This window comes from Ixodes scapularis, unplaced genomic scaffold, assembly GCF_016920785.2.
Source record: "Ixodes scapularis isolate PalLabHiFi unplaced genomic scaffold, ASM1692078v2 PGA_scaffold11__112_contigs__length_91849675, whole genome shotgun sequence".
Lineage (NCBI taxonomy): Eukaryota > Metazoa > Arthropoda > Arachnida > Ixodida > Ixodidae > Ixodes > Ixodes scapularis.
In genome coordinates this window covers 85,559,347-85,582,105 of record NW_024609837.1, presented here as the reverse complement: position 1 = coordinate 85,582,105, position 22,759 = coordinate 85,559,347, and the positions used below count along the sequence as shown (strand labels likewise).

At 46.0% G+C, this 22,759-nt stretch overlaps 1 protein-coding gene across 2 annotated transcripts; it reads left to right on the top strand.

Moving 5' to 3' along the window:
• The first annotated feature begins 1,703 nt into the window (after positions 1-1,703).
• Positions 1,704-22,704, top strand: LOC115324401 (THAP domain-containing protein 11). Of its 2 annotated transcripts, none has more exons than XM_029984980.4 (8): positions 1,704-2,105; positions 7,034-7,184; positions 8,686-8,820; positions 14,210-14,410; positions 21,128-21,187; positions 22,231-22,272; positions 22,348-22,407; positions 22,480-22,704. In XM_029984980.4, the coding sequence occupies exons 2-8, from the start codon at positions 7,052-7,054 to the stop codon at positions 22,536-22,538; spliced, it is 690 nt and encodes a 229-aa protein (XP_029840840.2). In that variant the 5' UTR covers positions 1,704-2,105; positions 7,034-7,051; the 3' UTR covers positions 22,539-22,704. The 2 variants fall into 2 exon arrangements, with proteins under 2 accessions (XP_029840840.2, XP_042145005.1); XM_042289071.1 differs by having other exon boundaries at positions 22,348-22,416.
• Positions 22,705-22,759: the final 55 nt, after the last annotated feature.

Here is a 22,759-nt window from a genome sequence, read left to right as displayed (position 1 = left end):
ATACCACACAACCCAAAAAAAAAAAAAATTTCGGCGCTCATTTTTTGGTCTATATGTGTTCAAAAGAGCAGTATCACATGGAACATACCAATATCTTGTTAAAAAAGTCTCGAAAAGGAATTTTAAAACGAATTAAACGATCAGCTAAGAGCACCTGGTGGATGTCGCTAACGCATCGTTTGTAATGCTCGTCTAGGAACCTTGACAGCTAGTGACGGAGGTTGTCTCGTCTCCGGCCACGACGAGAGAAGGGGGGAAGGAGGAACTCCCCTCTTCCCGAGAATCCCTTTTGTGTGTCGCAGAAGTCGCTGTTGTCCCCCTAGAAGATTATAGAAGATTAACCCGTCACTCAAAATTCGTACAAAAGCAGCCGCTTCGGTGGCTGGAACGACTAGGCCATCCTCTCAACGTCAGCCTCGCCGTAGCTTTGCTCGTCTTGAGACGACCTACGTCACGATTGCGTTGGATGTCACGTGCTCTAAGCTGGGCCTTCTCCGAGCGCTTGCCAGAGTGGACCGTTTCTAACGAAAAATACAGCCACCAGGCTCAAAATACAAACGTGCGATTGTCATTTACGGATATTGTGGATCATATTCAACCCTTTTTTTGAACACGACGGGAATATTTCAAATTTCGTTGAAATATCCCTTTAAGGTCTGGCCACACTGTCCATAAAGTCGAACCGGTCGAATCTGGTGAAAAGTTCGAAGGTTCGTCGAACCGGTTCGACTCAGTCGAACCCCGGAAGTTCGACCAAAAAATCTGGTTCGACAAAAGTTCGCGACACCCCTAGACATGACTGCCAGCACGAAGGGCGCGCATGCGCAAAGCGCGGCTTTTTAATGCGGCGGCGCGCCGTTGCACGGCGCGGCGATGCATTTCGGCACGCGCTCCGGTGCCCCGCAAACTTTTGCTCCCGTCTGTACGTGCTAACGTGAAACGAAGTATAGAGTTCCTCGATATGCTCGCCCGAAAAGAACTCTATCTCTCACCGATAAGGAGCGCCACGGCTGGCGCTGCGGGGTAAAGTAGAACGGTAGAACTATCGCTCTCACCGGCGGAGTCAGGCATACGGCAGGCCGCTCCCAAGGGGAATCCTAATCGAGTGGCCGTGGCTCTAGCCATGCCCGCTTTCGCATGTTTCCAATTTCGGCCGCATGGTGGCACGGTGGCGACACAGTTCGAGCCTCACTTTCTTTGCAGTGCCGGAGTGATTTCACATTTCAAAAAATTGGGTTGTGTGTGTGTTTATACAGCCTAGAAGTTGGTCTGCCTCACAGGGGCGACGAGTCTCCCAGCTGTAGATGAGAAATTTAGCCAGTGCGGTACAACCGCTAGACGCCGGTACGATGCTCATCCAGATAAAAGGGGCTTTACATCCAGATCGAAACGGGCAGGGGTGGGGCTCGAGCCCAATATCCCTGGGTTCTGCAGCGCGAGCTTTCGCTCCACGTGCTCCGAGCTGGTGTGCGCTAGAACACTCGGCCACCGATCCCCCCATTCACATTTCAATATTCTAAGCTTAAAGAACAAAATGGCTAGGTGGCGTAAGCTACCGCCCGATCCAAAGGGCTCAGCTGGATTCATCCATCTATCTATCAATCTCGAAAAAAAAAAAGTGAAATTTGCACTGATCTCTATGACAATTGACATAGAGATCAGTGGAAATTTATTTTAACTTTTTTATCTTTTGCTTTGGTACAGTTACTCTGCACTGCAGACGCGAGCACGAGCAATGCGTGTAACTTCTCTCGTAGCATACTCGTGCAATTTAGCGCCCGTTGCAGTACCCACGAGAATGCTGGGAATGTAGCGCACGTGCTGGCGTAAGACCTAAAACAAAAGGCATCTTGTACAAGCTCGCCTCATTATAATTTTTTTTTTCTTTGAATACGAGGAATGTTAGCGCGTGCGGCGTGTAGACCTACATTCCCAGCATTCTCTTTGATGCCTTGTCGTCGCGAGTCTGCCTTCCGAGTGCCTGCGAAGCTGTTCCAGCATATCGTACGCAGCATCGTAACCACAGATCGCAGCCAACCGGCCAAGCTTGCCAATCGTCGCGACTTGAAGGCCCTCATCTCGCGCAGCGCCCGTTGCAAGTGCAGGTATGTGTTGTGTCACACAGGCGGAAACCATGCAACTGGGGCTGTGTTCCAAATCTTACCCAAATGAACCCGAGTTACTCCGGCGGGTCGTGTCACGTGACAACACAGATTGAAGAACGCTGGACGCGGGTAGGTTTTGGAACGCCAAGGTACCTTGAAGTAAGATCGAGTAAATTTTTGAACATGGCCTGATAGTTCCTCCAGGCCGGCGCAGCCGTAGCCTTGGCTATTAGCCTCGAGTAGGCCTCGAGAAGTTCGCGTGGCGCCCCCTTACGGCGAACCGGGGTGACGTCACGGCGAGGAGAGAATTTTTCCCCGACTCGCCCCGCTCGCCCTGTGGGGGCCGTGACGACGCTAGCTGTCGGCGCGCTCGTTTCTAGTTTTTTTTTTTTTTTTTTTTTTTTTGCATGTTTTTTGTAGGAAGTGTAAATTTTTATATGTGCCTTTATTGAGGTATGGCCTGTAGCTACAGGCGAAACTTCAACCAACATTCGGGATTTGTAACCCAATTTTAAAGGTAAAAGGGACAAGCAGGCTTATAAAATGTACGGAAGCACGTCAATATCGGCCTAACTCAACGTCTTGTACACCGGGTAAATGAAGTCCAGCTCCTCGAAGAGCTTGCGGCACACAACGCCAAACCAGGAAACCGGTGCTGGGAAGCGAGCCGATGCGAGATCGCGGAGCGGAGTCCTCCCCCTGACGTCACGGTACACCTCACCCAATCAGGGCGCAGCGACCGCAGCGACGCTTGTGTTCGCTCTCGGGGCTAATAGACCTGAAACGAAGCGATTTACAGCGCGCGTCCCTGGTTTTGAGAGTGCACGTCTGTGTTGCCCGACTGCGCTGAGCTGTGGAGTTTCTCGTCAGTGGGCTGTGGCAGCCTGCAAAGGCGCAATTCTGGGCGCTGGTGGCGGCTGAATTGCCGCGTTTTCTTTCTTTTTTTTTTTTGTTCTGTGGCGAACATAATTTATAGAGGTCTTTAAGAAAGCAGTGCTGTATTTTTGGGAACAAAAACAAATATTTTAAAGCTGTTTTGGTGAGTCCATGCGCGACAGAACAAATGCAACTGGAATGTTTGTTTCATTTTATGTTCCTCGTTTTACGGCACCATACACTCAGCCGTGTCAATCAATGGAGGTAAAAATATTCGCCCACACAGGATATCCGAACTGCATAGATATTCCCCACCCACAACATGAAATTCAATGAGTCTCATCAATCAAACAACATATATTGTACGTACCCCACGGTGCCGCGTTATCCGGACAGGATTTGAGAAAGGTTTCAAATAAAACAGCATATCCAATATACAGTGTCGACGATAGTCACTTCACGACGATTGGACGGAATCCGGCGTGTTTTGGGAAACATGTAAAAGAGAGCTCCTTTTTTTTTTTTTTTTTTTTTCACAGCTTTAAAGCAAATGAACGAACGTGTCTATTCCGTCCCCACACCCCGGACCCAACCCTATCAGCTATTTTACGCGAAAACCCGGAACACAGCCGGGAAGGCTTTTTTGAGATTATCTCAACAGAAATAATCCTCCAAGAACGTCGAACTGCCTGCGTCGCGGGCTGCTTGACGTTCGCTCTCTTCATTCGTTTCCTGCGAAGGCCGAGCAGGCTACGAGCCCTGGTATTCACTGCTTCTCACAGTGGAAGATAACATACAAAGGTAAGCATCCTAAGCAGGCGAATAAAGTAAAAACTTCCAAGAAAAGCCGGCGAACTCCAAATATGCAAAATGCAGGTGGGGAGTCACGCTGCCTGGGTTTCCACGGCTCAGGCGGGTGCCAGAAATTTCTGGCTGATAGGGGTCGCTCGATTCGCAAAATGGCAGCGGCCAGAGCGCTCTTTTTGCAAAGGTCTACGCTAGGGGTGTCGCAAACTTTTGTTGAACCGGATTTTTAGGTCGAACTTTCGGGGTTCGACTGGGTCGAACCGGTTCGACGAACCTTCAAACTTTTCACCAGATTCGACCGGTTCGACTTTGCGGACAGTGTGGCCAGACCTTGATACACGCATGTCTAGGTTTGGAGCAAAGAGTTATTTTATTTTATGAACAGTTGCAATTAAAAGAAACCAAGTTTAGTCACTGAAGACGTTAATAACTTAATTGTTTTGTACTGTATTAACTGAAATAACCAATCAGCGGTGCCCTTAATTCATCCCTTAGCCATTACCATCGAATCCGAAGCCAACTGTCCAGCCTGTCGCGCATGCACACACGAGTCGAACCTCAATACAAGGTTCGTCGAAATTTCTGCAAAAGGTTCGAAAAAGTCGAACCTGGTCAAACTCGAACCTCGGCCGGTTCGCGACACCCCTAGTCTACGCACTCCGAGCACCCGAGCGAGCGGAGAAGCGAGAAAGGAGTGACCGATGAGCGAAGAAAAAAAGAGAAAAGTAGGATGACGTCACGGTGACGTCAAATATGGGCCGTGTTCCAAAATTTACTCTATGTTACTCCAGGGTAAAGGTTTTGTGCCCTTGGCGTTCCAAAACCTACCTGCGTCCAGTGTTTTTGAATGTGTGCTGTCACGTGATACGATCCTCCGGAGTAACTCGGATCCATTTGGGTAAGATTTCGAACACAGCCACGTTGACCACCCCCGGGTTTACTACGGCTGATCGAATGCCATTTCATTGAAGCACGTTTTATCAAAGCACGGTTCAGAGAAAGCAGAGCCTCAGTTTAGAGGAAGTCCGTTTATCAAAAAGGGGACGCTTTTTAAAAAAAGGCTTTCCTACTTCTCGCCTGTTTCACTGGTGTGCGTGTTAAGCCAAGCCCCCCGCTGCGCTCCCGCCGCTTCGCGGCGGCAGTCTGCGGCGGCTCATTACAAAAATGTTAACTCACCTGATTTACCCGTACACGCCGCTTCGCGGCGGCCAAATTCGCTAAAAGAAGGCTCATCGCCATTTTCTTTAAACTGGGTTCTCTATAAAGGCATTTGATAAACCGGGGTCGGTAAAACGGCGTTCGCTGAAACGAGCTTCTCTAAACCGCATGCCTCCGATCACCCCCTCCGACAACTAGGACGGGTACCGCCGTTAACATCCATGTTCCCTCGGGGCCAAGGAGGATAGAACCGATAGAACCTCCTTGCTCAGGGCACTCTTTCTGTGCTCAAGCGTAGGGTTCTTGTTTCCGCCGCCTCAAAACATGGCGTTACAATCGCCGCCTCTACTGCTGCCGGGCCAGACCTACTTGCCCCTAGACGGCGCAGGTTGTCCTGTCGCGTCCTAGGCGGCCGGTTCAGTGCCGCTCGTACCCCGCCCCCCCCCCCCCCCCCCCCTTAATTTGCTTGCCTGATTTCATTTCTCCTCGATTTCATTCTCGTCTTCTGGGGCTTTTATTTTATATATTTTTTCATAAACCACTGTAGCGCAACTTCAGAGAAGCTGCTCCTCAAGTGGGTAGAAGGCAAGGAGCACACATTTACTTTTCATACATTCTTTATTATTTACACAGTTTTCATACATGAAATGGAAGATATATACAGAGATAAAAAAATTTACGGAAGAATAGAACAGGTGGCACGAGAAGCACTTAAGAGCACACTGAAAGAAATATACATTTATAAAAGATATCGCACTACAGTTTTGACCAGCAGAAACTTCAATGTTTTGTAGACAAAAATTGTGAATTTTTTGTTACTCAGCTGATAGATGACTTGTTTTACGGTTTTCGCGCTTTCCTATCAGCTGCAGACCTTTTCAAACGAGGTTTTTGCAGATCTCTTCTTTTAAAAGGCTTAAATTTACCAAGGTTCATAGCAGAAAATCTGGAGGAAATTCTAGCCGATTGCTGGGCAGAGAAGGTCTTCGACTGTTCTGTCAAAGCACTAAGATTCTTCATCACATTATCCTTGTATACCAGACTGAGAATGCACTCCAGAAAGCACTCAAGCTTGCCCACAAAAGTAACGCAAGGCTCTGTGGCCAAAAAGAGAACACCAAAAATGCCTGTGTCGTCCTGTGCGCTTAGCACGTGGTACGGCTCGATCTGCCTGCGAATTTTAGGTGCAACGTCGCTCATACGTGCGAAAAAACGAAACAAACGTGTGTTAAGTGCTGTGTTCATGGGGTTTCTGCCGCACGAGACTGAAAATCGCAACCAGGATCGCACAACATGAAATGGGCTTGCAACGAAAGCGACAAAAAACAAAACTTTACCTCTCACTTTGGGATTAGAAAGAACGACAACACTTTCGACTTGCTGAAGTTCCCGCACCATTTCGCAGCGCAGCAGCGCCAAGGTATCCTCTTCCGAGAGCACCAGAACTTTAGAAGTCAAATTAGCGCGGACCGAGCGAACACCACGTTTTCCGCAGAACACTCGGAGCAGATGATCACGCTCATCGGATGTCGGCAACCATTGCACCGGTTGCGCCGTTGCTATGGCCACCGGCCCGGCGGCAATGTCGATTGTAACGCCATATTTTGAGGCGATGGAAACAAGAACCCTACGCTTGAGCGCAAAAAGCGCACCCCAGAGTAACACGGATGTTAACGGCTGTACCCGTCCTAGTGGCCGGAGTGGGTGATCAACATATTTGACGTCATCCTGACTCTTGGCGGCCTCTACCGAGATTTCCTTGAATGCCGCTGGCTGCGTGAGCCTGGTTCCTCTTTTGTGTGTGATCAAAGGCGTCGCTGTGGTCGGCCTGCCACGATTGGCCGAATGCTGACTATGACGTCAGCCATAGATTTCTCATCGACGGAAATAAGAGGAATGTAAGAACTTGAATTTTGACAGTGTTGTCAGTGTTCCTTTGAGACAGCAATGATTTCAAGCCTCCACCGTGCTAATTATAAACACCATCGAACTTGTTGCTCGCAATGTGATGACGTGGCGAGAGGAAACCATGGGGGGGCGCCACCAAAACATCCCGCCGCTAAATAGAGAGGACTTCTTTTTTTTAGGTTACCTTCTGCAGCAGTATGACAGGTGGCACTACCTGCTGTGTGCCAGGCTGTCACAACAACACTAGCCGCAGTAGGCATGTGTCCTGGCACCGCTTTCCCAAGAACAATCAGCTGCGAAACGTTTGGGTCAAGAGAATCGACAGAAAAGGTATTTACTATATTTTGAATTTATTGTAACCTATGGTCGGGGATCGAGACACGGTGTTTCTATTGAGGCACGGTGTTTCTGCTATTCAATGATACCAATGTTATACTGGTACGTCATAAAGTTGATGAACAAGATGGGTGCCGGACATTTCATTGAATGCCATTTCATCGAACACCGTTTCATCGAATAAGTGGACATTTTATCGAATGCCGTTTCATCGTATCACTTGACGCCATTTCCTCGAATTTCCCTTCACTGAATTTTGGAGTAATAAATACTTTTACATAATTTACTATCGCTTTTGAGATAGTTTTGACGTCGCTCTAAGTTCACCAGAAATAGAATTACTACCCCGTCAATTTTTCATCCACCTAAACGTTGGCTACTGAATCATAGAAGGTAGCTATCATATTAAAACTTGAGTTGATATGCGACTTATCCTTCTCTGGCGAGGTAGGCGGCTGTTCTTGGCTACACACTTTTTCCCACTTCATCCCTCTATTTCTCCCCCTTGAAAGGCACCTTCTTAAAACAGCTCATCTCTGCAGCGCCATTTTTTATTTTGTATTTGCTGATTTACCTGTATTTTCATTTTATCCTAGGAGAAGAACTTATTTTTTTTTAGAGGATATATGTTCTTAAAAAATATCCGTCTTCCCTCTTCAATAATTTATTGTAACCGACAGAACCATGGACCTGTCGGATCATTGACATGCAGTATATATACTGTAATGCATCTGTCTCCGTGTCCCATATTATGGGACACTGAGACAGATCGCTGCTTCAAGGATGGCTTCGTCTTGAAGCAGAATGGGTCTCTTCAAGGATGAAGATAAACCTATACGCCCTTGAACGGACGTGTGTTCATCACTGCACCTGATGATCACAGCTTTAGAAAGTGTCGGCAGTCTTCCGTTTCTTATTGGCCACATTAACGGAGGTAATAATTTTACTGAAGGTGTCTTCCTTTTATATATGTATAAGTTTATAAATTATAATAAATATTAAAACACTAGCTGCTATTCCCTTGGCGTTAAAAATATTTCCTAGATGTAGAATTCTTATTGCTCAAGTAAGCGGCGTTCGATGAAATGGCGTTCGATAAAACCGCGTTCAATGAAACGGATTCGATGAAACGACGTTCGATAAAATGGCCGAACCCAGAAAAAAAATATGGTTGAAAGCAGGACTCCAAAACCAAACATCAATTGAATAAAATAAAAAAACAACTTTGTTTAGTATTTTTGAAGTTCCGTGTTCTCTTCTCTTGTGGACTGCCATGTTGGTGCACCGTCAGTTTGTGCATTGTGGCACATTGGGGCTCCATTTATCTGAGACGTTCGGTGTTCTTTTATCAAAGGCTCCCCTCTGCAGACGATAAAAAATGTTATTAGCTTTGCGACTAATATGCATGCCTTCATTCTAAGGTACTTTTTCATAGTTGTGTTTTAAGTTTACGAAGAGAGGCATGGCGTAATGCTAATGCTTCTCTTGTGTGCAGGCACCACTGGAAAGCAGTCATTATGGACGCCGACTCCTAACAGCAGAATATGCGGTGCCCACTTCAGCGAAACTGGACGAAAAAAGTACATGGACAAAGCCCCCCGGTTTTTCGGAACCAGGACACTTCCTAAGTGTATGTAATTGCTCTGTTTTTGCTTGCAAGAGTTGTTATTCCTCCCTACTTTCATTCTTGTTTACTGACCATTTTATTTGGGGCGAGATGTTTAAGTGGCGCCACCTCGCGGGCGCCTTCCTGTGACAGAGCCGGTAGGATGCGAGCAGACTATGCGCTATGTCAAAGCACGGAGTGGCTACATGCATATCTATGCTGATTAAAAGCAGTTTATTTATGAAAGAAACATGTATGACGTTTCTTGAGTAATCTAAGGAATAACAGTGCCTCCAAATTGCTTTTTATATAAAAAAAAAAAAATTAAAATGTTCAGAAACAAGTTTGGAGCTTATCATTACAGCTTGCACGGCGTGCGTCGGCTATTCACAGCCTCTCTGGTTCCTGTTTTTTTTAGATCTCTGGAGGCTGCTGTAGAAAAAGGTTTTGCATTCACCAGAGTAAATGACGTGCTGTCTTCTTAGCTGTGCATGTGCACACAATTGTGTTGCAAAGCGCTGCACACTTGTTTTAGCTATTGACCTTGCTGATACCATTCTTCTATCGAAGTGTAACTCACACTTGCTGACGAGCCTTTGCTCGTCAGCAAGTGACACTTAGCTCCTCCCGCATCGAGTATGTGGCAAAGAAGATTTTTTCACATCGCGACTTTTCCTCAAAAGGAAAGAGGAAATTTTCATCAATTCTTAAATTGTCGGACATGGCCCAGCAAATTCGGGCAATTGATTAATTTGTTCTATCCAATTTTTACTAAGCATTGTTTACAAATTTAAAATCGCTCGCTGAGAAGCGCAAATAATTATGCAAACGGTAGTAATCATAGCAGTGTGTATACCTAATTTTTTTGGTTCTTGCACATCTTTTTAAAAACTGGAGACGACTGAGAAAGAAGGAGACAGACACAAAACATCTCGAATGCAGCTCCTAAAATTTACTGACACAACTGTTTTTTATCGTCTCTCACACACACCTCTCCCGGAACTTGCACACGTCTTCGTGACCTTCCCTCATAAAGACGTGTGCAAGTTTCGGGCGAGGTGTGTGAGAGATGATATATAAACGGTTGTGTCAATAAATTTTAGTAGCTGCGTTTGAGACATTTTGTGTTTGTTCCCTTCGTCCGTCGTCTCCAGTTTTTCAAAAATGTGTAACATCAACCAGCTCGCCTATTTACTTACTCTTTCTTCAATCACCGACTTACTAGATTTAAGACTTTGATTGCGAGGGGGTCTTACACGTTTCACGTCGACCAGATGAATAAGCAGGCATTCAATTGAAACTGCTGTTTCCATTGAATTGAAAGTGTTTGTTTGCTGGTTTACGAAATTGAGAAAGTGATCAACTTGGAACCAATAAGGGACCAGCACTCACAAAACCCATTGGAACCAACAGAAGACACAGAGCTGCTTTCACTGATGTGTTTACTACACACACAAAAGGTTCTCAAATTTCGATTTTCTATTTTCAGTTTGATAAGGCATTTCTTCCTCAGGCTAATTTTGTTTGAATCATAACAAAAAAATACACCCTATTTGCCGTGGTAGATGAAGTAGGGTAAAGCGCTGGATATTCTATTTTCATCATCCAGTTTCTTGTACTGAGGTAGAGAACAGCACACCATCATCCAAGCACTTTTGCACCTCAGTACCAAAAGTGTTTGATAATCATGACTACACGTGCCATGGTTTCAGGCTTTGGTAAAATCTCCTACTAATATCACTTCATCAAATAAACGCAACACATGAAACAGGCTTTGCCGAGCATTACCAAAACAGTTGATGAAGCGAGCTGGCGAGCCGAAAGATCCAAGTTCTGCACGGTTTGTCCCAGTCCGTCCTACCCATGACGCCATAAACAATGATGATGATGGCCAGAGAAGCACCCCTTGGAGTTTGCGCATGCTGCTATATATGCAACAATTGATCCTGTAAGTGATGACATCACAACATGGCGCTCCGCTCCGAACAAACCGTTGCATAGGGACTTGACGTGAGGTCAGAAATTGTTCGATAAAAAGTAAATAATCTTTTGTAAGCGCTGCGACTTCTCAATGCCTGATTATGAAAACTTTCTATCGTTTCAGTACCATAAAGCGATGACAAAAGCCCGTAATAAAGTTTCACGATCGGTTTTTCCTCGCTAGCAGACGACACAATGCCTTCGCGGGTTCAGTGGTTCTTTGAGTATGCAACTGCGTTGAATGAACTTGGTGACGATCGACGAAACTTCTATTCTCGGGGTCAACTTTCTGTGGGATTTCGGAAGCGAAAAGAGCCCGTGCACAGCCTTGATCAGTGCTCGAGGTGCAATCGCGTGCAAACGCCTCTCCGTGGAGCTTGCTTCCGCAGTATTTGAGAAGGTGGAAAACATTGGGCTTGTTCGACTTACCTGCATCTCCTGCACCGGTGCAGAAAAGTGTAAGGCCATGTACTTCCCATATCTGTATTGAGATGCGACCGGAAGTATGCCGCCATACCCTTTTCTGCACCGGTGAGGAGGTGCAGGTAAATTAAACGACTACCGTGTAGCCGAATCATGTACGACGACTTGAAGCGTGTCAAGGTTGAAGTGCAGGCCAGCACACGTTTCAAAAATTTCTGATAGCACAGTTGCTTCAGTGCACATCTCTGTGATCAGACGAACTGTCCGTAACAGATATATAATGTTGCAGATGGAAACGGATAGACAAGCGTGAAACAGAAATTTAAAAAAAATTACCGCATCTCCACGTGGTGAATGATGTTGATTGGGGCGAAGCTCTGGTGGTGCTTGTCTGCGTAGATGCTGAGCCGCAGCATGCCGAGCCTTTCGTTCGTTTTCATCCATGTCACGGTACGGTCAAATGCTCAAATGCACATATAGCCACGTTCCATACCACACATTCTCTTTCTGACATGGATGAAAACGAACGAAAGGCTCGGCATGCTGCGGCTCAGTGTCTACGCAGACAAGCACCACCAGAGCTTCGCCCCAATCAACATCATTCACCACGTGGAAATGCGGTTGTTTTCTTTCTCCCCTACACAAGCACGGGAGCACGTGCTCACATGCTCGTGAGCGCGTGAGCTCACGAGCAGGAGCACATGCACCCGACGGCGGACGGACATACGGACATGGCTAGCCCCTAAGGAGCTTCTCCCCTAAAATTTAATCGGCGAACTTGCACCTAGAAACAAATGGAAAGATGAGTGTCGACGGCGGCAGCAGCAGCTAGGGACGATGCATTGGCATGACACCTGGTTGCGAGTCGACAAAGCTGCGCTCGGCTCCTTGTTTACTTCACTGGGCATCTCGAGCCTTCAATCTAGAATCTACGTTGGTGAGCTAGGGAGAGACTGACTAGGCGAGGTCACTCTGGCCTCTTTATCTTTTACACTTGGGGTAAGAGTAAGCTCCAATCTTCTAGAGGCATGGAGAAGCATTCCTTCTCAGTCGTGCAACTAAAGAATCGGTAGGAATTTCTCTCAGTTTGGTGATTACAAGCTAGGTACAAAAACAAAGTTTGGTGTCTCGAACCCCTCAAAGCAAAGTCAAAATAATTGTTCTTTCATTACAATGCACATAAACTGCAAAATCAGAAAGAGGGCCTGACGCTGCTTTGATATCATGTTCTAAACAGATGCTTTTCTCGCTGTATTTCTGGCAGATCTCTATGCGTGTGATGATTTTCGTCAGACAGTATCCCGTATCGCTCCCAAACACAATTTGTTTTTATAAGCGTCCTGCAATGTTCCAAATAAATACAGAATCAAAAGTCTGAGGACTCTTAAAGGGGCCCTGCAATCATATTTAAGCATCTACCTTTTTTGCGGCAAGCCAGCAGGCACGGAGAGAGTAACTAAATATCAGTGCATCATATTTTAACCGGAAACTTGCTCCACCTACGAGGGCGACCCGCATTGCCGAAAGCGCGCGATATGCAACATTGGTCCTGGGCTTACTACTGGTCAGAGCCGCTAAAAGCTTCTTTTTAGCCTAAATACAAAATATAAGTGTCGCAAACCATTTCAATTATTTATAAAAGTAGTTTTTGTTCAGTATTTTAGATCAGAAAAGTAAAGCCTGGTCCTGGCAAAAGGGGCCACACGCAAGAATGGGTATTCTAAAATTATGTGTCCTCTGTATGCAAACGTGCTAGTCACATTTGCATACACTTGGAGGAGGGGCTATGACCAAGGCAGCTGAACTGGATAATAAACGAGATGAGACGCTAATTTAGAGGCTCAAACAATATCGCTGCATGCGTGGCGGAGTGGGCAGCACGTGCAGCTGCCACGTGGAGGAACGAGTTTCGAATCTTACTCGGTTGGTCCTTGTTTTCTTTTTGAGCGTTGTCCTTGTAGAAAGTTTCAGCGTGTTCTCTGCTGCTGTCGTATGTTCTAGATGGGAACATTCCTAAATGTACCGCACGTATAAAAGCTGCAGTAACATGCTGTTTTGGGACGGTAAGTCGTATGTTGGGCCGTGCAGAATGTATCTCTGTCCCTTTTGTCTGATGCTAAGCACCAGTTTGCCTCATAAAACATTTAATATATTCAGTTCTCCATTCATCGGACAGTTTCTACCTTTGGGAATATGGTGTCACATTTGACATACGGAACTTGTGTACCAACACTTTATTTTGGTCATTTACTTCAAATCTTTTACACGGACGAGGCAAGTGCACCTTTGGTTCTAGCCAGTGGCATAGCTGGGAAAGAAGTGCGAGCATTCTCCTTGATGCCGGGCAGGGGGCTCCCCCCTGAAAGTTTTGAGATGTGGGCGTCTGACAATTTCCAGGGTGACTTTTGGTGTTCACGATTCTCTCGTAACTGCACAGCAGTGATTTTGTTTGCGGGTATTATGCAGTTCCGTTGCATTGTGGCACACAGGTCTGTCAAAAACGACAATCCGGGGCATCGTGCGCTTTCAAAATGAGTGTCGTCTTGTTCAGCGGAGGCAAAATATGGAGGTGGGCCGGACATAGTAGACGTAGGCAGCCATCCAGATCAATGGGTGGCAAGGCCTCTGCCACCCACTGTGGGTAGAACCCTACGTGCCAGTGTTATTCGACGAAAGGACTATTGCTCCTACTGGAAACGTCGTAGTGTTTAGCCGATTGTGGATGGTCGACCGCAACAGCACTTTTAGTCGTGCACTTTGCCAAACTAGCTTGTGCCTGCATAGTGCTACACTCCGTTTCACTTGAAACGTGCGAGCGTAACAGAACGTAGAGTGAGATGGGGGCTTTCAGCATCCCTGCCAATTGTGGGCAGTTGTGCGACAGAGCGCTGTTGGGCTCAATATGGTCGTGCTTATAGCTTTGGCTCTGCCGCCACACGGAGCGGGACAAACCCTTTCTAGCTTTTCCCACTGTTGTGTGTTATTTACTAAGTTGCATCTTTGTATGCAGACGTTGCAGCACACCCAAGTGCATCTTACACAGGGCAGCACCACATGCAACTACCACAGCTATTGGAGCTGCAGGTGTGCTCTCTTTCAAATCTCGACCTTGGACAGACAATGACCCGCCCCGCTACCCAGGAGCCTGTACAGCCTGGCTGCCCTTTGATCGACGATGGTGCCCCCGACGCCGGGGACGTCGCGTCTAATGGTGAGCTCACAATCCCGAGATAAGCAGTAGTGAATAATTATCTGAGAAAGCCGAAAAAAGCCCCCAACCTGAGCTGCCCTTAGAAGACATCTCTGTCTGCATCTTCAACTTCTGTTGGCCCAAAACAAAGTTCTTCCCAACTGAACCGTATGCAAACATGATGCTTTCTTCAGAAATTGCATCCATTGTCCCATTTTCTTCCCTTTTTTCTGGTGTTTAGGTCGCAGACACGTCTTCTCAACGTTGAGGAATCCCGTGTTTGTGTCCCGTTTTCTTCAACATAAGCACCAGCAAATGCTGAGTTTTTGTTTGACTACAGCAACTGGCAGCAAAAACACTGAATCCGCGTGGGGGAAAAAAATTATGCATGCTCGATCATTTTGACAAAGACCGGGGAGCACAGTATGTATTGAGCACAAAGTACCACCTCACATTGTCATCTTGCGTCTCAAGGCCACATGATGTCACATGACTTGATAATGTGACGTGGCCATGTGAGCCAATTTCTCTGCTTAACTTGGCGTTTAAATTGATGCAGTGCTTCTTTCGTGACGTTTATGTGTGGCAGTTCTCGGTAATGATGGGCCATACTTTTTCCGAATCGAATGTTTGCCGAATTTTTCTAAAGATTCTGTAAAGACTCTGCCAAAATACATTATTGCCAGACCTAAAAGTTGATATACCGTTTATTCGTGCAAAAAAGATTTTAGGTGTTTTTTTTGTAATGCATATTGACACAATTAATTATTAACTAGATATTCTACAAGATAATTGTATCGGCGTCATTTTTGTGTGTTTACTGGTAATTTTAAAGTGACGTTTTGCAGAAATGGTGTGACAATGGGGTTGGGTTGTAGCAATAAGCGCAGTCAGGATACTCGAGTTTCAGTTTTTATGCTTCATTAGTGCAAGCTTGCAAGTGTGTATTGTTGAAAAAAAGGCAGTAAAACTGTGTTCTATATTCCTCTGCGAGTAACCGTTTCGTGCGCAAAAATGAATGCAACAACTGTTGAGCCTTCCCAAGAAGAGATAACAATATTCTGTGTGTAGTTTTATGCAGATAGATGAAAACCGCGAAATAGCGCTAATTAAAAAGCAATATTATATTGTTTTGGCACAAACTACTTGTGAGCCAAAAACAGGATTGCTTTGATGTCAACGAGAGCTTTAAAGCACCTGTCAGTCAATGTTGCAACTATCTCGTTTCATCACTGGAAAGATCAAATAAAAATCACGTTATCCTAAATGTACCAGATCATTTGCCACTTGTGCAGCGAATTGTGTCATTTTTGCATTCATTTCTGATCGATCTTCTGTTCTTGAGGCTGAAAATATTGAAGAGAACCACACTCACAAAGGCCGACAAACACACAGTAACCATGTCGCCTGCTCTGTATCTCGCCGTGACCACATGGTACTGCACTGTACGACAGTAATCGCACGACCACGCGGCTTCCATTTGCAATTCATGGCCCCGTCGCGTTCTTTCGCATGCACAGACATTTGCCCAATCTTTGCCGAACTTCCCTTCAAAAGTTCCGCATCTGCCGAACTTTGCGGAATCTGAAGTTCGGCAGATTCGGTCCATCACTAGTTCTCGGCAACGATTCTCCGATAGAATTCGGTCAATAAGACATGAATTGCCTTAGCCATCCATCGATGCATTTAATCGGCGCAAGTAGCACAGTGCACTCTGTCTTCAACATTGCTCTGACTGTGTGCGTCATCACCGAGGGGCACTACGCACCGAGGAGCGCTGCGGAGGGGCTGGGCAAGTGGCAAAACTTAGAGACACAGACGGTCATCACCTTTTCTTCCTCCCCGCAGCTTGATTGCAGAGTGACCCATAAGCCACGTGACTTCGATATAGCACTTGATAACTGTGTTCCGTTCTGTTGTGCCTCGCTCCCAGAGTTATGGCGCCAGAGTTGCCACGGCAACAGAAACGGCGGCACTGCAATTTCATCTGGCTTGACTCTGCATTACATCCTGCGTTACTGCCACCTTTGCCATGATAGAGGGTGAAAGGGGCAAATTTTTTTTTTTTACATAAATGGTTGTTTGTTTATTCTATTTAACAGGTGATTCGAATTTAAAAACGGGGTAACCAGATATTCGATTTACCACGGTTAGGCTACTAAATTCGGTTGCAAAACGCTCGCGAAAAGCTCGGCATTTTACTCTAAGAGTAGGGGGTTTCGACAAAGATTAACTTGAGCAAAAATGTCTAGAAGTTTGTGTTTTTTTGGCATGGAACAGTTTTGTCTTTTTGGCATGTTTATCTGTTTTTTAGTTTTAACCAATTCTCTATTTTTGACACCCGACACATGTTCCTCAACGTTTTTAGGTTTTAACCGATTTTGTATTTGTGACGCTGGCGGATGGTTATCTGTGTTTCTTGGTTAAGACCGGAAAGTCTACGGCTTAATTCTGAACTGCAGTCGAGATCGTTTGCTTGAAAGGAATATTTGCTTGTGTAGCCTTCTGCCCAGGGGCTTCACCTTTGTCACCCTCATGTCTTACAAATCAAGGCCGATCTTCAGATGGAATTTCTAGCCGCATGTTCGGGGGCTCAATCCTTGTTTCTGGTGAGAGTGGGCGAGAGAGAGCTTTATCGACTTCTAATTCCACAAGATGTCATAGCGTCTTGCAAGATAAACGTTATTGGCATATAAAAGAATATATATATATTTTTGGGGAAGCTGAAGTTTGAGGTTTTCTCACCAAAATAATGCTTCAATCAATCAATCAATCATTTAATTTTCAAAGGTGAGAAAGTATTGTGCTTGGAAGGTCCAAAGGTACGAAAGGCAAAACAAAGCCGCCTAAAAGGGCACAATGGCCTGCATTGGGGGCAAGGTTAAACTGCACGCGACGCGAGAACCGTCGTCTACTTCTCATCAACCGGCATACGTTGACGACAGAAGTCACATGGCTGTGGATGGGCTCGTTTTAAATGCTCTTTTCCTCTCCAGCAACGGTCACTTTTTGTATGTGGGCAGCAAAGCGACTACATTTTTTTACAAGAGAAGCATTGTTTGTTGATTGGCTGCGCTGCAAAATCAGATTCATTCGCAATACAAACTTTTGTTAGATCACATTATGTGCTAGACTCAATTTATACCAGACGGTTCATGTTTTTTTGGTTGAGTTAGGAGGTGATGGATAAGTGCTTGGTTTCATCTTGCTTCCGTCTGGCAATGTTGCTTCAACGCAGTCGAATCCCCATTCTTCTCTCATGTTAGCAGACGCACCCCCCCACCCCACCCCCCACCCCGTCGCTTCAGGGCAGACGAACCCTCCGCCGACACATTGATTGTCACGAGCCCAAACTGAGTGCTCACGCAGTGCTCACGTCCAATCTGTGGGCCAGATTTAATTATCGTCACATTCTGAAAATCTCCACACCACACACACGGCTATGAAGATTGCGACCGCTATGTATGTGCAAAAAATGAAAGCCGTTTACAACTCCCTGTAACGCCGAATTAGAGCGCAGCTCTTGGGGAGGAGGAGAGAAGGGTACTGGGTGGTTTGGGTAGACCAAGTGACCTCGGGGGGCGGGGGGGGTCATGTGACCTTGGGGGGTCACGTGGCCTTGTGGGAATTACGTGACCTTGGGGTGTCACCTGACGTCGGGGCGTCACGTGACCTGGGGGTCACGTGACGATGCCGATGACGTCATCAATGACGTCACTGATGACGTCATCAGTGACGATCACGATGCGGATAGCGGTGACGTCATCAGTGACGTCACTGATGACGTCATCAGTGATGATGCGGATGCCGGTGACGTCATCAGTGACGTCACAGATGACGTCATCAGTGATGATGACGATGACGATGCGGATGCCGGTGACGTCATCAGTGACGTTGCTGATGATGTCATCAGTGATGATGCCGATGACGATCGGGATGCCGGTGACGTCATCAGTGACGATGACGTCAACGGGGGGTCACGTGACCTCGGGGGGGGGGGGGGGGTATCCCCAGGTCACGTGACCCCGGGAGGGGTCATGTGACCTGGGTAACCATCGTGACGCTCGTGAGGGTAACCCTAGTACCCCTTGTGAGGGCAACTCTCGTGACCCTCGTGAGGGTAACTCTCGTGACCCTCATGAGGGTAACTGTCATAACACTCGTGACCCTCGTGAGGGTAACTCTCGTAACCCACGTGACCCTCGTGAGGGTAACTCTCGTGACCCTCCTGAGGGTAACTCTCATAACCCTCGTGAGGGTAGCTCTCATAACCCTTGTAACCCTCGTAAGGGTTACGAGGGTTAGTAACCCTCGTAGCCCTCGTGAGGGTAACCCTCGTGAGATTAACCCTCGTAACCCTCATGAGGGTTACGAGGGTTACTCGGTTACGCCGACGGCGACGGCGACGCCGCTCAAGCCGGGAACGGGCGCCTAAGAGCTGCGCTCTAAGAAGGTAACCTAACAGAGGCTAATACAGGAAAAGGTCGTGAGGGGCAAGAAGTATTTGTGGTAATAGGAAAGTTTTAATTAAGATGCATGATGCGAGTCCTACGCTATTACAATCCCTGGGAATACTATGTTTCTTCATTGTAATAATCCATAAAACTCAAATGCAAAAAAAAAAAATTGTCAGGCTTAGGAAGAGAGGTTCAAACTTGTGTTGCTTACTTTGCATTATTGCTGTCTATTGGTATCCTGGGGAATGTTACGATATGCGCAGTTTTTCGACTGCAATTAGTCTTTTACAGCGCTTTACGGAGAGAAGGCGAGAGAGGGCGCAGGATGCTCGTGGACAAGAAAGCTAGGGATGTTTATAAAACAAATCTCTAAAGCTTAAATAAGGACAGTTGTATAAAAAGAAAAAGCCAACTACGCTGACTTGATGTAACAATATTAACATTTTAATCGGGCGTTTTGTCTCCCATGCAAGAGACATATCATCAGTGCATGTTCAGGCACTCGGACGAGGGGAGTACAGAAGCGGCATTCACACGCACTTTGGGAAGGGGGCCTCGGCTTGCATTGCAGGCAGATGCGTCACTATGAATGCACCACGACTGCAGAAACTTTTGCGGGCCTCACCTTTGTTCTCGTGCCAAGGTAGCTGCACTCTGAAAATCCAAGCGTTGACCCGTTTTCCAGCAGTGATCCCTCGTTCAGTTTTTGACTTGGCAGCATGTGTGGCCTTTTCTGCGTCTCAGTGTGGTGTGAACTGTGAACCGCCAGGATTGTGACTCATCCTACAACGGTGAGACCGGCCGGAAACATGTCCGTGGCATCCTTGTTGCGACTCCTTATTAACCTATACTTGTTTTCACCTCGAGAGCCGTAGTAAAAAAAGTCCGGCTCCTCGTGGCGAATTACTCATTTCCCCCTTTATGTAGATAATTACGATATATAGAGGTGCATTCTAGATTAGGTACATGTTACCTTATCAAGACCTACACACTTCAAACGCTCAAAGCATTTCTTCCTCCGACAACCAAATCCTGTAAGAACTACTTTGCGCGACGTATGAACAATACACAAAACTTCTTTTTTTCTTGGGGTGAAAACGCTTCCTTTGTGTCTTGGCATACGCCAAATACTTTGGAGCATCTCAGGTTAAACCAGCATCATCTCGTTTCTTTTTTTTAAATATATATTTGTATCCTTATTTTCTTACCATTGTGTAAATGCCCTTTTGAGCCCTCGAGGCACAATAAATGATGACAATGAATTGTTTTTAGTGCACCTTAGCATAAGCTAAAATTTCAATATGGCGTCCCTCCGTTTGCAGAACCCCCAAATTTTATTGAGTGGTACGCAGCCATCTTGTCTCTCTAAAATTAGGTGAATCCATGTCTCTTTTTAATAAACCATGTTAATGGCACCTCTGTTGTGGCTGCTTGACCCGTTTCCGGACCCTTTGTGTAATGCCTTTTTGGGCATTAAACCGAGGCACAATAAATGATGATGATGATAATGAATTGTTTTTATCGCGTTTTAGCGTAAGCTAAAAGGTTACTATGACGTCAACTCTATTTGCAAAACTTCAAGATTGTGTTGAGTGGGACAAAGAGCCTGGCAGCCATCTTGTATTTGTGAAGTCAGGTATGTTGTTGAATCGGTGTCTGTCTTGGGGCTTTGCACCTTGCAAAACATTAGCATTATTAAAAAAGAAGATGTTTACAAATCTCTGTAATGGGAAATTAGAGCGCAGCTCTTGAGGAGGAGGAGGGTGTGCCTTTCCTCTTTCTTCATACCGTCTTCTCCTCCTTCAATTCAGTTTCCCCGCTAAATTTAGCGGGGAAAATGACATCACATGACTTGGTGTCTTGTCCTATGAACAAATTCAGTTTCTCTAGGTTTAATAGGAAAATTGATGTCGCGTGACCTCAACACCATTCCAGTTCCCCGCTACGTGACCTCAACACAAATTCAGTTCCCCGCTAAATTTAGCGGGGAACTGAATTGGTGTTGAGGTCACGTAGCGGGGAATGCAATTGGTGTTGAGGTCACGCAACTTCAATTTTCCCGCTAAATCTAGCGGAGAAACTGAATTTATCTGCTAAATCTAGCGGAGAAAGTGAATTTTCCCGTTAAATTTAGCGGAGAATTGAATTGGTGTTGAGATCACGTGACGTCAATTTTCCCGCTAAATTTAGTGCGGTTGTGCCACGCCAACGCCACGAAACATGGAAACGGGCACCTAAGAGCCGAGTCCTAAAGGGATCTCGCTTTCTTTTATACTCGCAGAGCCAGATTACTATGAGGAATACCGGGAACCTGACAGCCCAGTGCCGCCTCTTACGAAAGGTACGTTGTCGACAACACTTTTTTTTACAGCTTTGGTTTTGCAGCGATATTGGTGGCCAAGTGAGTCCACGCATTGCAACTCAAAGCACTTGAAGCAAAAGCTTGCGCTGCGGAACCCAGGGTTCAATCACCACTTCTGCCCATTTTACTAATTCATTCATTCATTCATTCATTTATTTCACCCTTTAAGGCCAGGTTAGGACATAAGGGGGGATTGAATTGATCAACACAATAGTGACTCAGAGCGGTAACGCGTATACAAAAATAAAGGCAGCAGAGATTACTATGCATGTATTCGATTTAAATGGGCTGGTAGAAGATTATAAAACACTGCTGCGTTGGTGACACCAGCGACAGAGGATGGCAGCTGGTTCCATTCAGGGATTGCATGAGGAAGGAATTGTTTGTTAAACACGTTTGTTTTACTGGAGATTCGTTTATTTGGACAAGAGTTCTACAGGTGGTATGATATTTTATAGGGGGCTTGAGAAGAAGGCACTTGTGAGCTTTGGGCAATGGTAATAAATTTTACAAAGTGGGCAAGCCAGATAACTTCCTCTGGGTTTGAAGGGGTGATAGTCCAAGTTGTCTTTTAGGGAAGAGATACTGGCAGAGTAGACATGCAACGAGCATGGCACATTTATGCAGTCGTGCATTGCTATTGTGGGATGCATCTTAAAGACCCCAGGCTTCATACTGCACTCTCAGGTAAAAATTCCCATTAGATACAATGGGAATTCTAACTTGTTTAATTGGAACCAATTGGTTCTAGTGGGTTCCAATTGGAAGCACACTGGCCAATTGGTCTCACCAATTGGAATAATTTTTCCAGTGGTAACCTGAATGGATTCCAAATGGTTCCCATTGGTTCCCATTGGTAGTGACCGATTGGTTGTTTGAAAACCTAGCGGAGGCATTGGACGGCCATTGGGGCAGGCTATCTTCCCACTGTATAAACATACACGCAACACAGTGACCCTATTCGCTATATGTCTCACTTGTTTTTTTTTTGTTTTTTTTTTTCCTGCTTGCTGAACCCTCAGAGTACACGGATGTGACAAGGGTTACATTTCACTTGGGTACAGGTCTGTAGTGCATAAACTGGCAATTTCGGCCGTCAATCGCTGGCAGCAAATTTAGTGTGATGCCATTCTTTGCAGAGTCGGGGGTTTTCGAAGAGAACCGGCTACGCAACTTCGCAGCAGTGGCCGTTAAGACTGGTCTGTTTCGTTAGTATATATGATCTTATGGCTAGGTGCCATTCTAAAGTTTGCAACCACTTCTACATGCAGAGCCACAAGATCCGAGGGAAGTCGGCGCCGAGGTGGTTTCTGCTGGGACAGGCACATAGCTGTGCTATTTATCTCGCAGTTTAGGGTCTCTGTTGGCCATGAGATTTGGCCATCACGTGCACTGCAGTGAAGAGAGCACCTGTATGCACCATTTTACGCTAACTTGAAGCACGGTATAGTTTGCAAGTAATATATTGTATATAAATAAATCTTTTCAGAAATTCAGTCTGGCCACTTCGATAACAGTCGTCAACAGAGTGATCATCTGTCATCCACATCA